We start from the raw sequence: 24,989 nt of genomic DNA on the forward strand, positions 1-24,989 counted from the left end.
TGTTCGGCAAGCACTGAATTATTAAAATTCAATACGTTTACAATAAGATACTGGAAAGAATTTCTGTTAGTGAACTGTTTGTTTTTTCCTTAACTTTTTGAAATGCTAAATTTATCTCCAATTATAGAATCACTCAAGTTCAACTGTTTAAAAACGTTTTTGGTCATGACTCGAGGCTACGCTTCGCAAGAAACCAGACTATATTCAGCAATGACGTCTGCACCTTATTGCTCAATTAAACCACAGTACACTTATTTAAATGTGTAACAGAACATTTTATTTGCCTACATTATTTCACACAATATCAACATTTGTCCTCGAGGAAAGCAATGATCTCCTCTCTCCTCTATACTGAAGGGTTGTACCAATGATAACTTAAAACACAGATGGGTTTTTTTCGTATGCAAAAAACAACAACCCAAACTTAGAAAACATTGTACAAACATGAGAAATATTACAAAACTATACACAATTGAATGTGCTTGATAAAGTTTCATTTTACAATCTCAATGATTTTTTTGTAAATATACTGACTTTCCATTAGTATAACTCTTATTTGGATCAAACTTGTTTCAAAGGGAAATGGGTGCAAGTGATTTACGGGCAGAACATGAGGAGGAAGCAAATAATCACACCAAAAACAAAGAACAGAGGGACTTTGTGCCAGACAGGTTTCATGACAAAGGCAATCTTCTGCATGTAAAATGCAAAAAAAAAAGAGTGTATACAAGCTCCTTGAAGGAATTTTGAGCACTAGTGGGGGACATATGAGAAAAAGTTCTTCGAATGAAGAATGCTATAAAAGACGCTTTCCTTATATTAGTATTTCACTGCACACCAAGACCATTTCACTGAAAAAAGTCCTCCTCCTATCCTCAATGTATATATAATATACACATTTCACTACATCTCAACACTTTCTAACATGTGACATTAAATAAATCAAATTAAAGCCAGTCAGCACAAAAAGAAACACCTTCAGGTGAGATGAGAAACCCAATGATATGCATACATACAAACAACTGCATCTTGGTGATCACGTGACCACACTTAAATAATTTCATGCGACGCTTTTAATGCATTAACAGCATTAGCAAAGTGGATGCTGAGAGGAAGTGGGCTATGTGCTGGTCTCCCAACAGCCGGAGCCCACAGACCGGTTCCTTCCAAAGAGCACAATAAATACGGCTATGAATCTCCAAGGTCAGCAGTTTGCTGCTAGTTAACAAAACGCCAAAATAAATAGTGTAACTAGGCTTGACATACCCTCAGGATGGATGCATTGTGAACAAACACAGTGGGTGTGATGGAAAACATATTTAAGGAGTACATCCGATGCAAATGTATCAATGCAAATACATTAGTTACTCTGTCTGGCCAAACACTACAATAGACCTTATGGTTTCTGCCACCTCAATTACATTTGTTTGCATAGAAGCATTTGCTTAGCAAGAGAAGAGAACTGTCAGAGCTAAAGGCTGGGTGTTTGTCAAACATTTTGTTTTCTGATTGAAGAGGTAGTTTCACATTTCTCAAGGGACATGGAGTAAAGTTTACTTTACAGGACACCAGTGCCAATGTCTAATAATAACAACATCAACAACAAGAATAATAAAAGCAAGATGCTTTCTGTAAGTCTCAACTGGACTTAAACTACAGACTCTGAGCTTTGCCCACCTTGGTTCACCTCACAGATCTTCTCTCTCGATAAAAGAGCTTGAAGATGGGCAGGATGGAAATAGAAGATTTAGTGGGTTGGGTTTGGGGGGGCGCAGGTGTCATCTCTGCTGTGAGTAGCGGGTTCAGGCCTCCCTGTCTTGGAGCGATGCTGGAGCGGAGGTCCTGCGCTGCAGAGAGGGAGGGAGAGGAGACTCCAAGCAGGATGGAGGAAGCAAGGCCTGAAGATCGGCCCGTAGCACAGGTGTAAGGGTTAGAGCTGGAAGCCCTCCATCGGTCCCTCAGGCTGCTGGAAAATGTACTGGCCCTGATTCTGGTCCACCTGCGGAACGATGCTAGCGTCTTCCTCCTCCACCCCGAAGTAGTGCTCGATCAGGTCAAAGGCCTTCTGGTAAATCTCCTGGTTCTCGTGGCTCTGCAGGAACTCAATCTTGTCTAAGCCTGAGGGGGAACATCAGACAAAATAGAAACAAATAAACAAACAAACAGCATGGAGAAAAAACAACAACAAGTGTTTGCATGAATGAAAAGCATGACAATTCAAGATGTTTACATGTTTCCAAAAAAAAGCAGCCAATCAAACACAAATATGCTATTATTTAATAATAATATAATTATAACTAACAATAATAATGTTTTCAAGTATAAAATATAATAATATCCACCACCACCAATCTGATAATTATGTTTTTCCCACACCTCCTTTAATAATACATTTCCATTACTCCAGTCCAATCATTTCCATTAGTTTTCCAGTTGTTTGAGATTATTGGATAATGATTTTTTAATAATTTTTTAAAAAGATTCAATTGCTCACAAAATTAAATATTTTAGAACTTAATTACAAATATTGATAATGTCGATAATTATTTATAAATACAATTTCTAAATCTGGAAATCAAAATTCTCTGAAAAAAAAAAAAAGCATTAGGGTGACAAAGTATGAGGTGACGCATGCCTACCGTAAGCCTCTTCAATGAGAGAACAATAAGGGTTGAGGCCCGATCCGTTCTGTTTGGACTCTTGTTCTCCCAGTCTAAGAATGTTCTCCAGGCCGTTCAGAGCCACCTGCACAATCTTGGAGTCCATCACCGTGAGCAGGTCACACATGGGCTTTATGGTGTTGAGAGAAACCAAGTACCTGTGTGTAAAACAAAACATTACAACCATTTAAAAAGTATGCTTTAAACCCCAGAACATATAGCTTTCTCTCCTAATGTACATGTAGGGTTAAATATAACATATCTAAATGAGAGAGGGAAAAGTACTACATAGTGATTTAGGACTTGGAACATCAGATAAAAAAAATTTTTTTTGGATTCATAACACACGATTAATAGTGTTCATGTTTTTATTATTAAGTGAAGTAAATTCTTGTTAAATTGGCAGCCCTAGTATTTACATAACCACAAAAAATATTGTGTAATAAAAAAAGAAAATCACCTTAATGATGGTCGGCTGATCTGACTAATACTGCCATCTACAGGCCAGAAATGTATCATGCACTTTGATCCTACTCAGTGGTTTAATGACTGTTATTAGTCTAACTCATATCCCCTCATAATTACTAAGCTATTTGAGTACTGCCTTAAAACAGATTATGGGTAAATGATAACCTGATGCAGCAGGTGGGGTGGTTTAGCATGTGTTACATAAGCAAACTAAGATCAACATTCTTGAAACATTCGAAAAATAATGAGCAGCAATGAGTCCTCCTCAATCAGAATTAATCCTTTCAAATTCCTAGAATGAGGTAGAAAGCAAAGGAGCCCACAGTGCACCTCATCTGCTCTGGCGTGCCTCCCGAGGTGGCGTTGGTTATTGCCCACGCGGCCTCCTTCCTGGTGCGGAACTCAGCTTTTTGCAAAATCTCGATTAGCACTGGGAATATGTTGGCATCGATCACCGCCTGCATACAGAAAGAGCATCAACCCACAGGTGTTCAGACACAATGTGTCGTGTAATAATCTTCTAGTGTCACAGTCTGGCTGAAGCACCTGGATTTGCACTCTGTTCCCAGCAGTGATATTGGAGACTGTCCAGCAGGCCTCTTTTTTGATGGATTCCTTCGGACTGCTGAGTAGATGGAGAAGGCAGGGCAGAGCGGAGCAGTTCAGAATCACCTGACACAGGACAGAGCAGCACAACAGATCAGAAAACGGCTCCTATTTTTTGACTCTATGTAGACAACTTAGCATGTCACAAAGGAGCTACACTACCTGGGTCTGAATATCATCTCCTGTTACAATGTTCCCCACCGCTCTCAGTGCAGGAGACACCACTTTGTAATCACTGTGCCTGTGAATGGCCAACACACATGGATTTTATGGCTAAGGCAATGGCAAATCAGATACCACAAGGTTTATTGGTTGTGTTAGCATGCCTGTTCCTCACATGAGCAACTCCACCAGCCTGCGGCACACGCCCGAGTCAATAACTGTCTGGATTTTGTCGTTGGGTCCATCTGACAGATATGAAAGTGCCCAGCAGGCATCTGCAAGAACATCAGGATCGCTGCTGAAGAGCAATCTGGAGAGCACGGTCAGACAGGGCGACACCTGTGTAGAAGGAACATTTGCTTGGTCAAGTATATGCATCATGTGAGAGTGTGGTTGTGTGCATGACTGAAATCTGATAACAATGCATTTAGAATGTGGTTTATCAAGAACTGGTTTGCGAACTCGCCTTTGCAAAGTCCGGAGGTGGATTTTTCCCTCTGCACAGGTTGGACAGTGCCCACACGGCGTTCCGGGTGGTAGTGAGCCGATTTGATTTGGCAAGCAACCTGCAGAGGCGAAGGGATTGGGGAAAAATAAAACCGATGTGCTACACAATCAGACCACTAGATGACGGTCATTGGGGAAATCTTATCTAACAGACATACTACTTCTGAAAAAAAAAAAAAAAATGCCATAGCACAGTGAAACATAAGCACACCATCTCAAGTCACACCAGCAATTTGAGAGTGGAAAGTGCCAGAATGACATGAAGTTTATTCAGTGTCCGATGTTCTTATAAGGACAAGGGTCCTATTAAAAAAAACTTCAACCAACAAGATTTAAATTCTTTGAACACAGAGATTCCAAGATTTTTTAACCCCTTTAAAATCCATACAATGAGGGACTTTTTTTTTTTTTTTTTTTTAAACAGGAAGTACGGTTTTTTTTAAACCTAGGTAATGGAACTAAAGTGTTTGGACTGTTAGTTTGGTCCAGTTAGAGACACCTGGGGGCGCATTTAAAGAAAGATCCTAACTTTAGAATCCTATTACAAAATAACATTTCTTAAGTGCATAATCTTATCCTAACTAGATAGAAAAGGGTATTACAGAAGCATCCTAACTCCACAAAAAAATCCTAAAAACTGTCTTAATCTTAGGACAACCCCAATGGTGTCCTAACTTCAAAATTATTTGAAGGCCAACTGTAAAAATCACATAATAGCCCTGTCCGAGAATGGCATAATATTTATTAATGATACAAGAAGAAGAACAGCGATGTTTGATGGTGGAAAGATCCAAATTATGTGCTGCACTTTGACGACAAAACTAATCATTTTGTCAACAAATAATAATTTCATTATTTATAATGAAAAACACCACTGTGGCAAGCAGGACGAAGCCGAGGGACGTGAGAAAACGGTGCGAGGCCGGTGGCGTGATTACTGATGAGCGACACCTGCACTAGCGGAAGCATAAAAGGAGGAGCGACGACAGTGAAGGACGAGAGGACATGGCCTGGCTTATTTTACGTTGTGTTTAGTTTATGTGTGGAAGTCAGCTGTGAGTGGCTGCCGCCTTTACTTTTGTTTACTTATTTTATGATTATTAAAGTTGTTAATTGTTCGCCGGTTCCCGCCTCCTCCTTTCCACAACAACATTACAACCACTTATTTTGTTTCTTCATTTTAACCTCTAGACTAGAGTTTTTCCATTTTAATTCACAGCAGCTCTTTGCACGTTGTAGGTTGCTTGGTAACAGACCTGAGAGTTGATTACCGAACTTGATGGAGGGGTTTAAGATTTCCTAACTACAAATATGGTGAGATTTTGTAAGAGGATAAGAATCCTAAAGCAACTTAAGATTTGCTTCTGTAATACAAATTTGTGAAAAATCCTAAATTAACTTGTCAGATCTTAACTTAAAGTTTCTGTAATACGCCCATCGGATCCTAAAAAGCATCTTTCAGCATTGACAGCAATTCTGACTTATTTTTTTTTTGTCAAGTAGCAAACGGTATACACACTACTGTTTATTTAACACCCATGCAATCTCATTCCTAAATGACATATTAAACCTGTGACAAGTATGATCACAGTGGACATTCAAATCTGTGTTCACTCTGTCACTGAGCCAGAGAGATAAGTTGTCATGTATGAAACAGCTTCACAAACAGTCTTTTCAAACACACAGACAGTATCATTATTTCTGTTACAAATGTTCAAATATCACAAGTACTGGGATAAAAGTTTATAGTTCAGATATAAACACTGATGTCTACGTAGAGATCAAAATGGAGCAAATCACCGTTTGAAAGTAAATTGACGCATCAAATATAAAGATTGTATCTAGGTAGCGACAAGTGACTGTAAAACATTTTTTTGTCAATGAATTGTTCATTTTAGAGATTCGTTAAAAAAGGAATTGGCGAGGTCAAGCAGTCCGTGATGGACAGTTCGTTAACATGGCTGGCCCATGTGGCAGGATATCCAAACGTTCGCCTAACATTTATCAACCACAGGCATGGTTTATCATTGGAAACATGTAAGTAGCAGCCTAGTGTTAACATGGCTGATCGCTCTAACATTAATGTTAACCTAGATAAATGCACGCTTTATTAGGTGCATTTGTGTTCGTGCGTAGTGTGAAAGCTAAATTAGTACCGCGTTTACCGCATGCTTAACTTAATGTGCATTTCCTATACTGTGGAGATGACGAGTCAGAAATCACTAGTTTATTAATAAAGTGTTTAAACGTTCAGTCTCTGTTGTTTTTTCCGACATTCATAATCATTACTGCTGGCGTTGCGCTGCAGCAAGCTGTGTGTGCACGCTTGAGTGCTTAATTTATATTTTAAATGCTCATTATTATAGTTTAATGATTATTTCTCTGTAATGTAGAACAATGTAACAATATTCTTTCTCAGCCCATGAAACCAGTTTCCGATGCCACTCCATATATTCAAGTAATTAAATTAGATCAAAAACTTTCGGTAGCAGCCCTAGTTAACAGTGTCCAATTTGATTGAAAAGCTCTTTTAAAAGCATGAAAACTACTTTTATTTTCCACGTCTGCACCTAACATCACAGCTCAAAATATTTGCTTGATCAGGGTTTGAAACTGTGTGCGTTTATGTCATTTTCCTGACATTAGGGATCAGCAAATATGTAGGGACCTGCGCAATTGAGATAACGAATACCTTCCAGCAGCAAATATAAAAGCAACAAATATAAACGCATGCAATTGCAGTTTTGGGATGAGTTGAAGGCACTCACTGCTGAAGAGAGGGCAAGATGCCACAGTTGAGGACATAGTCTCTGCACTCTGCATTATCCCCGGCAATATTTCCTAATGCCCACACTGCCTGCAAAAACAGTTATACACAACAGATCACTTTCATGCTGCTAAGGAGATCTGATAAACCAGCTATTGGCTGAAAGGCATGAACTAGGTTACAATCTGCAAATATCACCTGCTCTTGTACATCCTCATACTCCGAGTTGAGCAGCTCTATGAAGATAGGCACGGCCCCTGTCTCAATGACCACCTTGGTGTGTTGGAAGGTCCCTGAGGCAATGTTGGTCAGGGCCCAGGCTGCTTCAAACTAGTAAAACAAGCAACAATACCATCTTAACGCTTGGCTGTAATGGCAATTTACCTTTCAAAGGGCTTGTAATATGACGTGTTCTTACCTGCAGAGTGCAGTTATCACTCCTTTTTAAGAATTCAACAAATCGGTTGACGACACCAGGTGTAAGGATGACCTCATCAATGGGAGGATTGGGCTCTGAGAGAAATTAATAACATCTTCATAAATCTTTAAATGATTGTCATCCTTGAATCTATGAGACTTAGGAATGAAGACACCAACCTTTAGAGAGTAACTTCCTGAACTTCTGAGTGGCTAAGAGCTGCTGGTCTGGATCCTCAGAGAACATCATTTGAATCATTTCTTGGGTTATAACTCCTTCCTGCACAGATTGACACAATAATGTTCATACTAGATGTGCTTTTTTAGTTAAAAAGGTTTAAAATGTACCAGGAAAATGTGCCAATATTGGTCTTGTAATGCAAGATGTAAATGTGTTTCCACAGAAATATTAAGCAGCACAACCGTTTCACATTTAACATTGGTATAAGAACATTTTCTTGCGCACCAAATCAGCATATCAAAATTATTTCTGATAGATCATGAGACATTGAATAGCAATGGCTGCCGAAAATTTTAACATGACAGGAATTTTTTTTTAAATATTAAAATAAAATAATCAACATTTTAAAACTTGTCTGTTGTAAAACAACTCACAATATTTGTTAAAATGTATTTTTGCACCACAAAAGTGCAGCCTTTGGAGTATAAAATATATATGACTTGATATGAATAATTTATATGAATATAATGATATAATTTATATTAAATAATTCTATAACATGCTTCCTTATTACACAACATATACAGCTGTGCTAGATTTGAAGTGCTGTATAGTCAATTCAATATGCTTAAAATTATGATAATATAAATCTTTAAATATAATAAATATATAAAATAAACAAGCATGGCAAAAGTACTGACACTTATGTCTGTTCTCTGTCATATCTTTAGATAGTGTTTGACTGGATTACTTACACCTGATACAGGTACAGTGGAGCTGATATCAGGGTCTTGAATGGGGCATTCAAGCATGGACTCATCACCAGGTGGTATACACACATTCCTCCTCTTGAACAGCTACAGAGATGCAGAACAATTTAATTTCATATGTACACAGAACTGATATGTTAAATAAACAAATCCAGCCATATAACCCTTCAATATACACGGTTTTACTCCATAATGTACAATAAATCCTTCATAAACAAATGTAATTTAATGTATCTGTATAATAAGGAAGAAACAATGATGGCAAACCTGCTCCTCCCTCTTCTGTTTACGGAGCTGTATCCCCTCCTCTTCTCTCCTTCTCCGCATTTCCTGCGTATTCAGGGCTTTATTCTTGTAGCTCTTCATTCGATAGTTTTCTTTGCCCGGGCTTGCCATTGTGTCTTCAGATTAGAGAAAGGAATGTGGTCAGATGCACATTCTGATACTCAATTTCTCTTTGAGCCTATAGCTATGCAGGTACATAAGTGTTACACATACATAGTACATAGTTGAGCCAGTGTGCAATTCTCCTCATAATTTGAGCCAAATAGCATGTGAAGACCAAAGGAATGGTTTATCTGAAAGCAAGTATTGTTGTCACACAGTGTCAATATAAGCATTTCCTGTGTAACACCAGTGCTAACTGACACTTTGCATGCTGAACTTCCTGCATTATCCGTTGAATGTTCTTGTTGTTCAGCTTCTTTAAGAACACAGTTCAGAACAGCGTTGGGTGTAATGCATTACTAACTGTAATTAATTACTGTAATTTAAAGGAATAGTTCAACCAAAAATTTAAATTCTTTAATTTATTACTCATGTCGTTTCAAACCCGTAAGACACTCGTCCGTCTTTGGAACACAAACGAAGATCTTTTTGATCTCGGTCCCTCCATTGACATCTACGCAAATACTATTTGACGCTTCAAAATGTTTTAAAGAGCTCGTAAAACAAATCCATATGAATTAAATGTTTTATTCCAAATTCTCTGAAGAGACACGATCACTTTATATGATGAACAGATTGAATTTAGGCTTTAATTCACATAAACATTCATCAGCGAACATAAACAGAAGCTCAACCGAACCTGCTTGATGCACGAGAACAAACCTCATTGGTTCTTGCAGAAGCTCAAACGTGCTGCGTAAACCAAGCGGCAACCTGCTGTCTGTTAGCTGCCACATCACCTCAGCTAATTCTAGCCGGTTATGGTCTCTGCTGTGCTTTTTTTCTGATTATTCCATACAATTATCAAATAATATGGCTTGATATGCAGTTAGTTGTACTAACAGACCATCGAAGAAGTCCGTTTTTTACAGTGAGGGAAATTCTAAGATGATTTTGTTTATTAATTTATTTATTATTGATAATTTTATTTAAAACTTTACATTTCAGAATCCGACAGAATGTGATTAGCTGTAGGCTGAAACCATAGACTGTATAAAACAGTCTGAAACATTTAATGTTACGCGTGCATTTTATAAATAGCATAACATTTACTAACACAGACTATATTGGAAGTATTTGTTTTAATTGTTGACATGTCCTCAAAAATATGTGTAGGAAAAACGCCTGTAATTACCATAGACTTTTACCATTTTCGGATATTCGGGACTGCCAAGATAGCAACAGCCGGGTCTGCCCACTTTGGGCTTTAAAAATGCTCTTCAGAAGCCTACGATGACATCATGGACACTATGTTGCCTACAGCCATACAAACAGCTGCCTACAGTTGCCTACAGCCACTACAAACAGCCATATTATCACAGCAGCCATATCACCCTGTAGCCCAAGACTGGTTGCCCACTGAAGCTAAGCGGGGCTGAGCCTGGTTAGTACCTGGATGGGAGACCTCCTGGGAAAAACCAGGTTGCTGCTGGTAGAGGTGTTAGTGAGACCAGCAGGGGGCGCTCACCCTGTGGTCTGTATGGGTCCTAATGCCCCAGTGTAGTGACGGGGACACTATACTGACAAAGAGCACCGTCCTTCGGATGAGACGTTAAACCGAGGTCCTGACTCTCTGTGGTCGTTAAAAATCCCAGGATGTCCTTCGAAAAAGAGTAGGGGTGTAACCCCGGCATCCTGGCCAAATTTGCCCCTTGGCCTCTGTCCATCATGGCCTCCTAATCATCCTCCTATATATACTAATTGGCTTCATCACTGTCTCCTCTCCACCAGTAAGCTGGTGTGTGGTGAGCGTTCTGGCGCAATATGGCTGCCGTCGCATCATCCAAGTGGATGCTGCACATTGGTGGTGGTTGAGGAGATTCCCCCCCTTCTATGTAAAGCGCTTTGAGGTCTCAGATAAAGCGCTATATAAATGTAACAAATTATTATTATTATTATGTCCATTGATTTATACAGTCTATGCGAGTAACACAAGATAATGAACCTCATTGGTTCTAGCGGAAGCTCAAATTTACTGCGTAACACACGGCAATGAACCTCATTGGTTCTTGCGGAAGCTCAACGTTTACCACAACTGATGTGTGAGTTGATGAATGTTTTACGTGAATAAAAGCCAAAACTCAATCTGTTCATTATATAAAGCGATCGTGTCTCTTCAGAAAATTTGGAACAAAATTGGATTAGTTTTACAATCTCTTTGAGAAGGTCCTCACTGCAGAACATGAAATCCACTGGGAGGAGTTGGATCCAGATCCAACTCCTCCCACTATATATACTTCGCCCCCACGCCTCAGCCCCACCACCAGATGAACCAGCATATCGGTGATCATCATTGTTTGCTCTCATCAATGTAAGTCTACATTTTGATTACTAATATAGTCGAGATAGATTAATAATTTAGTGTGCGTCTTTAAGTAATGATCACACTTAAATATATGTTAAAGTTTTGACAGTGTCCATACTTTTTGATAACACCAAGACATGTTTAACTAGTCCGCTAAACTGTCATCCATTAATGGTAAGTTAGGTCGTTTGTAGCGTTAACGTTAGCACGCACGTGTAGAGGTGGCCTATCTATTTAGCTAAACTAATTAGCTTTGGATAATACTGTTGGTATGTTCATATGTTTATAGCTAGGGTAAGCTAACATGTGGTGTTGTCAGTTAGGTAGCTATCTAGTTAGCCAGGTTAGCCACGCTAAGTTACCCACTAGCCAGGTTAGGCAAACACTGCACTCCAGGTATGCATTGTTAGTTGTTGCCATGGAGTGTTTTACTTTCAATGATGAATTAAAACATTTAAAAAATAATGATCATTGAAATAATTGCTTTCTTTGCTAACCCACAGGATATGGAGGTCGAGGAAGAAAGGGGGAACTTTTTAAAATAATATGTGAAGACACCCACCCAGACTTCTGCAGCGAGTTCTGCCAGATCTGTGCTGACCTGAAAGGATGAATAGTTAATTGTGAATGTCCGGTGGTTTCCCTGTAATGTTTGTGTCATTTCTGCGTGTGCTCCCAATGTGGTTTTCCTTATGTTTTGCCTTCAACGTTTCCCTACTGTTTTCAAAATGTCTGTTTTACCTAGTGTGTTAATAAACGTTTTTTTTCCCCCTATTTAATTGTGCTGGTAATGAATTGTTCATGCATTTATGTAAGTGAGATGCTCTTATGTTATGTAAATTAAGTCAGATTCCCTTGTGAAGTCATTTATAAGTTTAAAATTAGTGCTGCTATAATTTAGTCACTTACAGTTGCATAATCAATGGAAAAGCACACATATTTTCTACTTGAATTTAAACTTGATTTAATATTACTCAAAAGTAGATGCGCCTACTTATTAATATTATAATATTTGAAATCAAAGTGCATGTGGACTACTGAGAGGGGTAAAAGATCAGCCAATCAAAGAATACATTTCTTTTTAAGATATATTTATTCTTGCATGTAACAAGGAACTCCATGCTTTTCAGGGAAGATGAAATGTAAGAATTTTTAATCAATCTTTTTGTTTTGGATTATTAAACGCTTATTAATTTTTTTGGATAATTAAACGCTTTTTCCAAATGAAAAAAAAAAATCACATTCACACAATGTACAAACTACAATGTTTGTAACTTTTTAAACTTCATTAAATAAGATTTGTTTTCAGCAAGTTTGTTTTTCTGTCAAAAGTCAAATCATCTTCATTTATATAGCGCTTTTAACAGTGTTGTTTCAAAGCAGCTTTACAGAGATAAACTTTATAGGAAATGGAGATGGTTTTGGCTTTATAGCGGTTCTTTAATAAAATTATTTTCCAGCTAAAGTTAGTTTTGATTGATTCGCTTCCGTCGCAACGATCATTTGTTAGGGGCCGCTAAGACGACACCATTCTCTCTACACAGACTTTAAACGCGAACCTGTGAGAAACGCTAGGAACCTGTCGACCAATCAGAATGCAGTGAGAGGAAATCCAACTCCGCCCCTCGGATCTGGATCCAACTCCGCCCATCGGATCTGGATCTAACTCCGCCCCTTGGATCTGGATCCAACTCCGCCCCTTGGATCTTATGTACTGCATTGAGGTGCTACTGATCTCTTTATGAACTTTTTGAAGCTTTAAAGTGGTAGTTGCGTAGCTGTCAATAAAGGGACAGAAAGCTTTCAGATTGAATAAAAAAATCTTAATTTGTGTTCCAAAGATGAACGAGTGCACATCTTTTGTATTCCAGAGTGGAAGAATGAAAACCATACAGGTTGTGATTGAAACAACATGAACACATGAAGACAGCAGTTTCATTTATAGGAAAAACTTTCTCTTTAAGGTTCAAACCATACGTCCATCTTCTCTACCTTTATAAATACTTGTTTAGACATGTGCAGCACTTGTAAACAATGCTGGTTTAATCGGATCAGCTAGTTATGTATGAATAGAGGAGGACTGGACTAATACTACACACACATTTTTCCACACACTACATAAGCAATCATGGTTCTCATTAAACGTAAAAGCCTGAGTACCAACATTGATACCACACAGTTAATTTGGCTTGTCAAACAACTACATGCTCCTGGTATCCATCTATTTCTGTTGCGCATTAGAACATATTATTTAGTGTGCCATCGCTGGACAGTTGGAACCAAGACCATACAGGTCACAAATCAAATCAGTCATATAAAGCAACAAACACACTTTTAATACGTTAGAGATTTATAATCATTTAATTCCAGCAGGCTTTTCCACTTTTATCCTAAACTGTGCTCTATGCTAATGCTAACCGTGTTATGCTAGCTTGGCATAAACGTCAAAAATGTTTAATTACTCTGTCTAAGGGCCATGTTACCCCATTCGCTCCATGAAAAGAAAAGACATTTACATCTTAGATCGTGTATGATTCTCACCCATTAGTCGTGGTTCGGAGAGGGAAACGCTGGTCGTGTGTTTTTAAATTTCTCTCAAGACCCTCCCGCGTTCCTCCAGCTGAGGGCAATATGGCGTCGACTGTTGGCGTGAACCTCACTTCCGCTGCTGTTTCCGGTTTTCATGAGCGGCCTCATTCAATAAAAATAATTGGAAAGCGAAACGGGTTATTGTTCAAGTCAACATTTCTACCTCTAAAAAGGTAACTTACGTTTCATTCAAATGGTGATTTAAAGATAGTTTCAGAGTGAATTTTTGTTGTTGTGCAGCCAGTAGGAGAAGACTTTTAACAAGTTACATGTTATGTTATTGTTTGTGTTGCAGCTTTATTGTCCAGTTTTGTTGACAGAATCGATGCATAATGTCTCGTCAGGAGCGCCTTAGTAAAAAAAACAGATTTCAGGTTATGTAACGTTAGGTAAAATAGCCGTCACTCGGAGTTTTGCTATTAGCTAATAATGACATTTTAAATGCGTCCCTTACAAAAATGTACCAACCTAAACATATCTGTTTCAGTCATGACATGAGCTTTTGGCTGTCGATAATTGTCACATAAATAAATGCGATTCTAATTTCCTTTATGGCTTTATAAACAAACGTTGCACAAGAGTATACTTACATTAATGATACATATTATATACAAATAATTGCTTAATTGTTTAATATTAATAATAGTATTTTAAATAATAAATATATTTTTAAAATGTACGTTTACCATACGTTTACCCCCCACCCCCACACTTTAGTTCTTATTCCACTTGCCATTCACACTAATGCTTTTTAGAACAAACAAAAAAAAAACCCCCGGAATATTTCATATTTTTTCGTAATATATTAATTATGGTTATAGTTATTAAATATTAATATAGTGTTATGTAATACATTTTGATGTATTTCAGTCATTCCTTCACTTTCTATTGTAATATTAAGGCAGGATAATTAAACCCACAAGCATTCAATTTCGAAGCAAGATACATTAAAGGCATTGTGACAGGTCTGTACTATTGTAAAATGAGAATAAATGAATATTAGATATCCTTCAGACAGTGTAAGAAGCTTTCGGATCACTTTATCATTTTGATTGCCCCCCACCCCCCTTGATGGTAGTGGATGTAAATTAAATTTTGTCTGAAACTATTCTTCCGTTCGTTTCATCCAGCCTTGTGTGATGCCTGTGTGTGACATCTGCTGTGAAGAGCTCCCATCTGAAGCAGAGATGAGAACCCATCTCCTCCTGAGTCACATGGAGAATGTGATGGCCTGCCCATTCTGCTCTTTGTCCGGGGTCTTGTACGATGAACTGAGCTTCCACATCAACACCGCACACATAGAAAAAGACTGCAAGGACATGAATGCAACAGTGGTTGACAGTGGACAGAAAAACTCAAAGGCTCAAAGTCTCAATACTTCAAGGACTTCCATTGTGAAAAATACGCACAAGGTATCTCAAGTCTCTCCCCCGTCATATGGCCACCCTACACCCTTTCAGGTAAACGGGATGGCCATTCCGATTACAGGGACCACTCTCTCTCAGGAAACCTCGACCAGCTTGAAGAGTTCACCACCTGCCGCAGCCACAGCGAATGGTGCAATAAAACAGGTCAGGACTACACAAACACCCAGCACTAACCCCAGAAGAGAGAGAGAAGATGGGCATCGAAAATCAAAGCAGAAGCGCTTGTCCTCACCTAATAAAGGTGCTCTTGACTTTACAACATGAAACTGATTTCAAAGTAAGCCATTAGGCTAATACTTTTCCATTTGTGTGTTGCAGAAGGGCGATTTCCATGTCCAATGTGCAGTTTGGTCTGCAATGACTGCTTTATTCTGCAGGAGCATGTTGAGCTTCATTTACAGGACCAAGATGTGACTGAAGGTGCCTTAGCTCAAAACATCAAGAATATTTGCATGTTTACAAAGCAACAAATTGTTTATTTGACCCTCTTTTTATCACTAACGGTCTATGATTGATGTCTGATATGGTTTGCCCTCTTAAGGGGCCGATTCTGATGTTGGCACTTCAACAGAAGCATCTTCGACAAGCAATGGCAGATCAGGTGAGTTAGCAAGGAATATGGCAGCTCTGCTGATTCAAAAAGTGAATGACCAAACTAAACTGTAACTGTATAATTGGAATCTCCAGGTGTGATACGTTATGAGTGTCCAATGTGTTCTTTGAGCTGTTCCAGCAGCACCTCCCTGCAGGAGCATGTTGAGCTACACCTGGAATACGGCTCCGCATCTGCAACAGGTATGTGGATATTATTAAGTACGCAAATGCATATGAAACTTTTCATGGAATTGTTTGTAAGAGTTGCAACCTAAGTTCTGTAGGTTGTCTTCACAAGTACAATGCATCAAGAAAGACACTATTGGCACAGCAAAACTTCATTTTTTTTTTTAAACATCTGAATTGATGTCCATTTGGTTTGGGTGTTTTAAGGACAATCATCTGGAGACCTGAATCTGGCTAGGAAGCTTCAGGAGGAAGAGGAGCAAAAGTGGAGGGAGCTAGAGAGCAGACGGGAAGCCGAGGACTTTAAGAAGCTCCAGGTAAGCTACATCTTCACTATTACAATTCAAGGAAATGTGCACCCAAAATATACAAATTCTGTCATTTACTCACCTTTGTGTTGAATCCACCACTAAAAAAACTTTATTTTATCTTCCTGTGGTTTTTAGAAGCAGTTTGGGCTTGATAACAGTGGTGGTTATCGCAAGCAAATGGAGAGGAATATGGAGAGGGCTGTGTCTCGAGGTCAGATGGTTCCTGCAGAGTTCCACAGGATAAGAGTGGAGATGCTTGAATCTCTGGCCTCGGGGGTGGATGATGGCAGAAGCAAAACATCAGGTGTGATAAGGACTGCATCATAGCTATACCATTAATCTACACATATTTGGTCCAGTTGGTAAATTATTGGATTGAAAATCTGTCCAGTTCTGTATCTTTATAAGTTCAAAGTCTTTACATGTTCAAAAGTTTGAATTCTCTTTTGCTCATCAAGACTGCATTTATTTGATCAAAACATAATATTGTGAAATATTTAAAATTGAATATTAAACAAATAAAATATTTTAAATGTATATTCTAAAATGTAATGTTTATTTATCTAGTCATTCTAATATGCTGATTTAGTGCTCAAGTTTCTGGTTTTCCAGTGTCTTATTGTTATCAATGTTGAAAACAGTTGTGCTGCTGAATATTTTGATGGAAACCATGATACATTTAAAAAAAAAAAATTGATTATCTGAAATGGATTCTTTTTGACAAAATGATAAATGTTTTTACTGTCACTTTGATCATTTTAATGTCTCCTCGTTGGATAAAATGTATTTATTTAAAAAAAATCTTACTGACCCAAACTTTTGAACGGTACCGTATGTGTATATATCTATCTATTTATTAATTATACATGATACATTTTTTATCAATTTTTTATTTTTATTTCTCATAAATAACAATAATTTATTATTGTTATTATTTTTATTGTATAATTGTTTTATTTAAATGATACAGAAACCTGTAGAAAATGAAACTGCATAAAGCAACTGAAGGTTTAGATTTAGCTTGTTAACTTTTCTGTTTCAGGACTTATGGAAGCTCTGTATAGGTACTACCAGAGGGACGCCTCCGACTGTTCGCATGTGTGGCTCTGTGCTGAGACTGATCACTACTCCTCTTCGGAGGGGGACAAAGGTTGGGGATGCGGCTACAGAAACTTCCAGATGCTTCTTTCATCTTTGCACAGGATGGAGCAGTATAACCTTTTACCTGGTACAACATCAGCAACATCATGTTTTCTCTTAGCTCCTTGTTGAGTACTACCTATCATAAAATGTTTCTTCAGTTTCAGTGCCCAGCATCCCGAGAGTGCAGGCCATGATCGAGGAGGCGTGGGCTCAAGGCGCAGATCCTCAAGGTGCTTCACACTTCAAACATCGGCTGCAGGGGACACGGGCTTGGATAGGAGCTACGGAAATCTATGCAGTTTTCACCTCCCTTAGTGTGAAGTATATATTGAAATCCCAAGTTTACATTCACACATACACTACCATTTAAAAGTTTGGGGTCACTAAGATTTTTGTTTTGAAAAAAATGAATGCGTTTATTCATCAAGGATGCATTAAAATGATTCAAAATGTCAGTAATGAGATGACGTATGCATTGCTAAAATATATATATATATATACTTTGTATTCATCAAAGAATCCTGAAAATATTTATAAATTGCTGTTTCCTCACTAAAAAATGTTTGTTGAGCAGCAAATCAGCATTTCTGAAAGAACATGTGACACTTAAGACTGGAGTAATGATACTGAAAAATTAGCTTTTGAACAGGACAGTACATTTCCATAGCTTAAATAATATTTATTTTATATCTTATATTTCCTTAATTTTTAGAGCCCGGATTGTGGATTTTCACAAGCCCACTGGCCCAGGAGACACACACCTCAGAATGTTTGAGTGGGTAAAACAATATTTCTCACATTCTGCCAGTAGGAGTGCAAGACTGCCGCCCAAAGTAGTGCAAACAACATTACCACCTTTATACCTCCAGCACCAAGGTATTTCAAGACTCGGGTTTCTCTTGTAAACTACAGCACTTGCCCCCTCATGAAAGTCTAGATAGCATTGACCTCACAGGAAAAGAATGGCCTTTGTAAGATGACGTACATGTTGTTCTGTCTTTATGATCAGGCCACAGTCGCTCGATTGTAGGAGTGGAACAGAAAGTAAATGGCAACCTGTTTCTGCTCCTCTTTGATCCGGAGTTTGCACCTGGGGAAATAAGGAGAGTGTTGACACAGAATACAGTCGCGACTATGGTACGCCGTATGCGCAAATCGCCCAGTGGCCTAAAACACAGACAGTATCAAGTGGTCGCTGTAGAAGGGGTGCTAACACCCGAAGAGAAACAGGTAATTTAGACCTACAGCTTTAGGAATTCATTGCTTTAGTTATTTTTTGGGCATTATAACGGCTAAAATGAACTTTTATTTATTTATTTTATTAATTTACTCTTAATTTCAGTAATGTATTTCATCTAGATATTTTAGTAGGGGCAGTCTATGTTAAAACTGTTCAACTACTGAATGGCGTGTTTGTTTTTCAGAGCTGCATTCTCAATTCAAGAACACTATGTGCTGAGAAAATTCCTTGATGCAGTTGTGCACATCTGCTGCAGTTTTATTTAGTCCCAGCTACTTTTATCTACTAGTCTCTTGAAACAGACTATGAAACACTGTATTTTTGTATAAATCTTAAACAATAATAAATAAAGAGTTTTATCTTACTAGCTGCACAATAAGTCAGTTATTATTGTGTCATCATGTGTGTGAATCTTCAGATTTTGAAAATTTCAGAAAAATGTATCAAATGTTTTGGGGTCTCCAGCTTATTTGTGATAATGGAAGTAGGACACCAAACATTCTTTGGATTTCTGGTCAGATGACCTATGGGTCATTAGGAAAAGTAAAGAGACATTTAAACATTTGTAATAGTCTGAAGCATTTTTAGTGAGATTGCAAATGCAACACTGCACACTCTTAAAACGTTCAACGGGACAAAAGGGTCTCTATAGTGGAAAAGGTTCTTTAGATTATTGTGTTTCTTCACACTGAAAACAACATGCTTCTTTTGAGAAATGATGACAGAAAGGTACTTTGAGGAACCCAAAATAGTTCTTCTATGGCATTATTGTGAAAACTACCTTTTGTACATTGGAAAGGCTTAGTTATTTTATTGTATGGCAGATGACACTGATCCTAGGGGAGGGGGGAGAAACAAACGTTCTTAGAGTCTGATAACCTATAATTATCAAGCTGTACGACAAAAGGAGATGTTATCAGATTGTTAGTGACAACCTTTTTCCCAAAGAGAGTAAATGGGGGCTGAGACTGACTCGGCTGATTTTGATCCTGATTAAGAAAGTTTTACAGGTGTGGAAAAACATGAGGGGGAATAAATGATGACCGAATCTTAATTTTATAATCATGAGAAGTATTTACTGATAGTAAATTTTATGCGACACATTATCTCTGTGTTAATTTTTTGGGTTGACTATATCTCTTTTAAGACATTTTATGAATCACTACCTCTTGAATGTTTCCACCCATCTTATCATTCCTACAGTAAACTTAAAAGTTATTAAAAGTCGAGTAAATTATTGTCACAGATAATAATTAAATCTGTTCTAATCATGTACTGTTCTAAAACAGCCACTTATCTCTTACATTAAATGTAAGGTAAGTAATTTTTGGAGAAGCTAGCTTTGAAATAAGATCCAACCCTCCTTTCAGAGAGGAGTCTACAAGCCACGCCTCCTCCAAAACACTTGAACGCGCAGAGCAAGGAGGATTTTATGGTCCTCTTCCACAGACGATATAGATACATTTAGATCACTTAACTTGATGATTGCAATCAGGGTGTGAAGAGACTTTCATTTAGCATAACAATTTTTTATTCTGGAACAAGTCACCTACCTGCCTTTAATCGGAAAAATACTGAAATGTTGAATTTTAAATACTCTATAATATATATCTCTGCTTAACTGAACAGGAACTGTTGGTGACTAGAAGGCTACTTCACTGTTCCACTGAATGAGACATTTGACAAAGTGGTTCCAACAGAAAAGGAAAGACGTTCATGGGAAGTCCAATTATTTTCCGCAAACTGGTTCTTAACCGGTTAAAAAAAAAAAAACGATTCACCTGTTTGTTTACATAATGACAATCATGTCACAAACGCATTCAACCCTTTTCACCGATTGTAATGACAAGTTTTAACGGCCTAAGAAGGTTTTTTTTTCTTAGTTTTTTTTAAATAGCCTACGTACATTTATAACACCATACTTGTATTACAATAGCTTTGCATACAATTACAATAAAGCAGTTAGTGCTGCTGTGAGGGTGTTTAATACAACGGCTGTGGGAGTGACAGTAAAATATATTTATCTCTTTTGACTGCCGTTATCAATCTCTCTACCTTTTCCTCTTTTTGAAAGTTGTGAAAACACTACAGTGGAGTTTTTCTTTTGCTATGTGAGCAAATAAATATTTAATGTAGTCTCATTCACCGCTACAGAAGTTTACCCAATTATGACGACTTCAGCTTCTGAGAAACCCAGAAATGTAAAAAAGGTACATACTATTATTAAAGCCATTTAATATATATAAGAAGGATAATGTAAAAACAGCTGTTTAACCCAAATGCTAAATAAAATGCATTTCAAACCATTATAATATTGAAAGGTAAAGAACCTCTTAATTAGAGGTATTTCATTTTACTCAGTTTTTCCTAAAAGTGTTTTTTTAATATGCTTAATAGCCTTATATATAGTAGGAAGAGACAGAGGAAAAAGAGGTAAATTACTTTACTGAAAGACTCAGGTTGCACTACCTGCCAGGCCACATTTCTGGGAAGCCTCAACTTAACATAACTCTTGTGTAAATGAAGCCATTCATATGAATAAGAGAACAAGTCAATGGTTTTTAATGGCAATAATTGTACAAATGACAATGTTTGAAAGCTTTCATAAAATATTCTGCACCATAGATGGTAGTGACTGAAAAGTTTGTGTTTAGCACGGATGAGCTGAAGTCCTGCTCCACAGGAGGATATTGGCATCTATACCATTCATATCAGGTTGAGAGAGTTAACACAATTCAGTCTTCATCGCTGCCCAAGTCCAGTGGGTTGAAATCAGGGTCATCCTCATCCAAGTCCAAATCATCCATTTCTTGGAAGAGCGACTCATCCACTTCCACACTGCTCCCAACTACACGGAAAAAGCAGAGAAGAGACATTTTGAACTACAATCGCAAAAAAGCAAATGGGATCTTATAAATTTTGTATTTAGAAAAAATAGCAATTGACATTTCTTACCATCCTCCAAGAACTGGATATCTGATGTGTCAAGATTATGGTCTGTCTCAAAGAGCTGTTTTCCTGTAATAGAAAAAAGTACATAAGCAGAATGTGACAACAGGTGGTAAATCAGATGAGTAAGATGAGTAAGTCACCTGTGAGTTTTGTCTTTCCTGCCTGCTCCTCTTCTTTCTGCCTTTTACTCTTTAGTTCTGTCATTTCTTCCTCAAATTTTGCTTTCCATGATAAGAAGTTCTCAATTGTCACCACAGTGCCTTGGAATGCAAACTGTGAAAAACAAAACAGAAACAAAGATCAGTCAAAAAAACATTTTCCATTTTAATATAAATTGTAGCTATGTACACTGGAGGTCAAAATTTTGTAATAATTAAGATATTTGATGTTTTTGAAATTAGTCTCTCACAAAGATTGCATTTATTTGACCATAAATACAGAAAAACTGTAATATTGTGAAATATTAGTACATTTTATAAGAACTATTTGAAATAATTTAAATACTTATATTTGAATATATTTGAAATGTAATAATTGTGATGGCACAGATGAATGTTCAGCAGCCGTTGCTAGTTTTCAGTGTCACATGATCTTTCAGAAGTCATTCTAATATGCTGATTTAGTGATCAGTTATCAATTATTATTGAAGCTCAATAATTAATAATGTTATAGTCTTATTTTTATCAATGTTGAAAACATTTTTGCTGCTTAATATTTTTTTGTGGGAACTGAGATTCGGGATTCTTGGATAAATAGAGCATTTATTTGAAATAGAAATTATTGCTTACCCACCTTAACTTTTAACCCCTAGTGTAACTACTAACAAATCTACCATTCAAGACAATAACATTCTTTAAATTATACAAAAGCAATATTGCCTCACAGTTGGGATGGACTATTTCAACTCAGCTGGTCGAATTTTTGTTAGTTATTGTGGGCCTCTACTGGCAGATGCTGTAATTACATCTGGCACAATGAAGTGCTTGTGTATTCTGGCTAAACAAATGTTATTGAAAGTAACATGTAAATCACAAATCTTTCTTTCAAGTCTTATAAAACATGTCCAGTTTTCAAATGGCTCTAAAAAAAGTATGAAATGGACTTCACCCTGTCTATTGAATTTGGTGTAACAGCTCAAAACAGTCAATATCCTAAAAGATGCTTTTGGATTTCATGATTAATGTTACACTACACTCCTTATGACATGCTCACAACAAACCTTCTCAGCTTCTTCGGCCTCCCTTTCTTTTCTTTCATTTCTTTCTTTCTCCTCTTCTCTTCTCCTCTTAATCTGGTCTACTATTTCATTAAGTTTCTCCTGCACAGCTGTAACTAATGTGAATATCATGACCATTCCCAGGTTTTCTTCAGCCTGCAAAAGAAAGAGGTTATTAAAAAGGGCTGCCGGACAGCAAAAGAAGCACAAGCCATCATCAGAATGTGCGCTTCATCAATTGTTAATGTGTTTTTGCTGGGAATGATGTCAGGTGTGCAGACCTGTTCCTTCAAAAGCGTTAGAATGCCTTCAGCGTCTGAATCTTCCAGATTCTCCTGTGAAAAGATCTCCCAGAGAGGGGGCTCGTCTGGATATTTCTCCAGATATGTAAACTTCAGGGTCGCCTCCACCGCTGAAACAGACAGAAATCAGTGCTTGTGGCGTTTTGAGATAAACTCTAATGTTGGTAAAAAAGACACTGTAACATTACATGCACTGACATTGTTCTACTTTTGATAATAAGGCACATGAACTTACTTTCATCATCTTCTCCCGGATCAGAAGTAACTGTGATGGTGAAGCTTGTAGGCTTCTCGGAAAGCACTGTATGAATATAGATATTGCAAAGAAAAACAAACAATCTAATGAAACCTTCAGATATCACCGCTTCCATGTTCAGCACGTAAACATATCTGAATCTGATGTGTAACATAACAGTTAGCCAGTCAACTTCTGCCTGACATATCGTTGGCCATCGGTTATCGTTTGCATTTTTTCTTAACCTTTGACAGCTCAATCTGCGGCTATAAAGAAAGATATCAAAGAGATGACTGAATTGCACGTATGATTAACTAACTTTGTTTCATGAAGAGCTAGGCAGCTAATGGAAAGCGTGACGAAGTTATGGACATAAAAAACATATACTTTGCGTTCTATCTTACCTGTAAATGAGTCTGGGTAAATGGACTCTATTGCTTCTAGTTCATTCCTCTGCTCCTCGCCGTAGTCTGTCATTTTATGTCACAAATGTCCATAGATTAGAGCTTGCATGGAAGAAACGTGTGCTGCTAAGGCCCGTCCAGCATCGATGTCATCTGCGATCATCAATGATGTCTGAGGTTGTGTCTGGGTGGCGTGAGTAACACACCACTTTTACTCGTTCAGCTAAACATTAGTACAATTGTAGTAATTCGTGCTACCATACTATTTAATCTGTTGCAATATATTGTATATACAATAAACAATGGATAGATACAAGAAAAACAAACATAAAAAGGATCGAATCTGGCATAGATTATTATAGCCTGACGGTCCAGCCGCTTTCCTAAAACTGCCTCTTTACTCCACTATCAAAGCAAGTTTATATTTATATAAGTTTACATGTCAATTTATATCTGTAATTATATTAGATTTCAATCATAACATCCAATAATTAATTTATAATCGTTGTCTTTTATATTACCTCTTATGTAAAGTTTAATGCTGAGCATTTGTCACGTTCACCAGCTAGTCACCACCTCCTCTCTACATTTCCCATCATCCTCCCTGGCCCTCACCTGCATGCACTTTCCAATCACAGAGATCACCGTCACCTGTCACTAATCTTCACTGATCCTCATCCAGCACTAACTCTTCCCACTGCAGTTCACTATGGTCTGGTCTCGTCGTTCCCTCAAAGAACAGGCCTATCTGCCTCCTTACCTGCACGATACCTACCAGTACGATTTGTCTTCAGTCATCTGCTTCCTTCATCCATGTTCAGTCACCTGCCTTGATCTCCATTTCTGAACCTGCAACAGATAAGACCATTACTCATCCAGAACACTATATTCATCAGTCACACCTGCTTCCATCGTTGCTATCATATACTTCTGCAAATAAACATGTTGATTACTTTACCTGTGTGAATCCTTCTGTTTCATGACAAGCATGCTGCCCATTTCACAAACCCTTTTAAAATATCTTTTACTGGGATTTATGAATTAAACAGACACTGTGTAGGTCAGAGACAAAATATATATATATAGCCTATATATATAAT

The 24,989-nt window shown here is 37.6% G+C and overlaps 3 protein-coding genes across 11 annotated transcripts; 1 reads left to right on the forward strand and 2 right to left on the reverse strand.

The window, feature by feature from the left end:
- Positions 1-257: 257 nt before the first annotated feature.
- On the reverse strand, positions 258-13,966 carry kpna5 (karyopherin alpha 5 (importin alpha 6)). The gene is made up of 14 exons (XM_079627107.1): positions 13,832-13,966; positions 8,806-8,939; positions 8,524-8,625; positions 7,768-7,867; positions 7,589-7,683; positions 7,369-7,500; positions 7,172-7,260; positions 4,363-4,462; positions 4,072-4,235; positions 3,897-3,975; positions 3,675-3,800; positions 3,459-3,586; positions 2,640-2,818; positions 258-2,118 (listed from the first exon to the last, which is right to left on the reverse strand). The coding sequence occupies exons 1-14, from the start codon at positions 13,833-13,835 to the stop codon at positions 1,931-1,933; spliced, it is 1,620 nt and encodes a 539-aa protein (XP_079483233.1). The 5' UTR covers positions 13,836-13,966; the 3' UTR covers positions 258-1,930.
- Positions 13,853-19,344, forward strand: zufsp (zinc finger containing ubiquitin peptidase 1). Its single transcript, XM_079627106.1, has 12 exons — positions 13,853-14,052; positions 15,010-15,547; positions 15,625-15,726; positions 15,848-15,907; positions 15,994-16,101; positions 16,294-16,403; positions 16,533-16,701; positions 17,440-17,625; positions 17,699-17,861; positions 18,253-18,416; positions 18,550-18,770; positions 18,965-19,344. The coding sequence occupies exons 2-12, from the start codon at positions 15,019-15,021 to the stop codon at positions 19,010-19,012; spliced, it is 1,860 nt and encodes a 619-aa protein (XP_079483232.1). The 5' UTR covers positions 13,853-14,052; positions 15,010-15,018; the 3' UTR covers positions 19,013-19,344.
- Positions 19,345-21,319: 1,975 nt separating this feature from the next.
- Positions 21,320-24,738, reverse strand: rwdd1 (RWD domain containing 1). Of its 9 annotated transcripts, none has more exons than XM_079625039.1 (8): positions 24,665-24,738; positions 23,890-24,042; positions 23,486-23,551; positions 23,230-23,360; positions 22,952-23,104; positions 21,873-22,005; positions 21,736-21,798; positions 21,320-21,628 (listed from the first exon to the last, which is right to left on the reverse strand). In XM_079625039.1, exons 2-8 carry the CDS (start codon positions 23,960-23,962, stop codon positions 21,516-21,518), a joined length of 732 nt encoding a protein of 243 aa, XP_079481165.1. In that variant the 5' UTR covers positions 23,963-24,042; positions 24,665-24,738; the 3' UTR covers positions 21,320-21,515. The 9 variants fall into 9 exon arrangements, with proteins under 9 accessions (XP_079481165.1, XP_079481161.1, XP_079481162.1 ...); XM_079625035.1 differs by having other exon boundaries at positions 23,890-24,073; XM_079625036.1 differs by having other exon boundaries at positions 23,890-24,073; positions 24,650-24,721.
- Between the last annotated feature and the right edge of the window lie 251 nt (positions 24,739-24,989).

Source organism: Phoxinus phoxinus (assembly GCF_949152265.1).
Source record: "Phoxinus phoxinus genome assembly, chromosome: 10".
Classification (NCBI taxonomy): domain Eukaryota; kingdom Metazoa; phylum Chordata; class Actinopteri; order Cypriniformes; family Leuciscidae; genus Phoxinus; species Phoxinus phoxinus.

Excerpts from the sequence above, each read along its gene's own strand:
- kpna5 (XM_079627107.1), bottom strand. Across the intron at positions 3,587-3,674 it reads GGAACAGAGTGCAAATCCAG|GCGGTGATCGATGCCAACAT; the intron begins GTGCTTCAGCCA and ends TTCTGTATGCAG. Across the intron at positions 2,119-2,639 it reads TCTCATTGAAGAGGCTTACG|GCTTAGACAAGATTGAGTTC; the intron begins GTAGGCATGCGT and ends GTTCCCCCTCAG.
- rwdd1 (XM_079625039.1), bottom strand. The coding sequence starts at position 23,962 with ATGACAGACTACGGCGAGGAGCAGAGGAATGAACTAGAAGCAATAGAG. Across the intron at positions 23,105-23,229 it reads TAACGCTTTTGAAGGAACAG|GCTGAAGAAAACCTGGGAAT; the intron begins GTCTGCACACCT and ends TTTCTTTTGCAG. Across the intron at positions 22,006-22,951 it reads AGGCCGAAGAAGCTGAGAAG|TTTGCATTCCAAGGCACTGT; the intron begins GTTTGTTGTGAG and ends TGTTTTTCACAG.
- zufsp (XM_079627106.1), top strand. The coding sequence starts at position 15,019 with ATGCCTGTGTGTGACATCTGCTGTGAAGAGCTCCCATCTGAAGCAGAG. Across the intron at positions 18,417-18,549 it reads TTTATACCTCCAGCACCAAG|GCCACAGTCGCTCGATTGTA; the intron begins GTATTTCAAGAC and ends CTTTATGATCAG. Across the intron at positions 18,771-18,964 it reads TAACACCCGAAGAGAAACAG|AGCTGCATTCTCAATTCAAG; the intron begins GTAATTTAGACC and ends TTTGTTTTTCAG.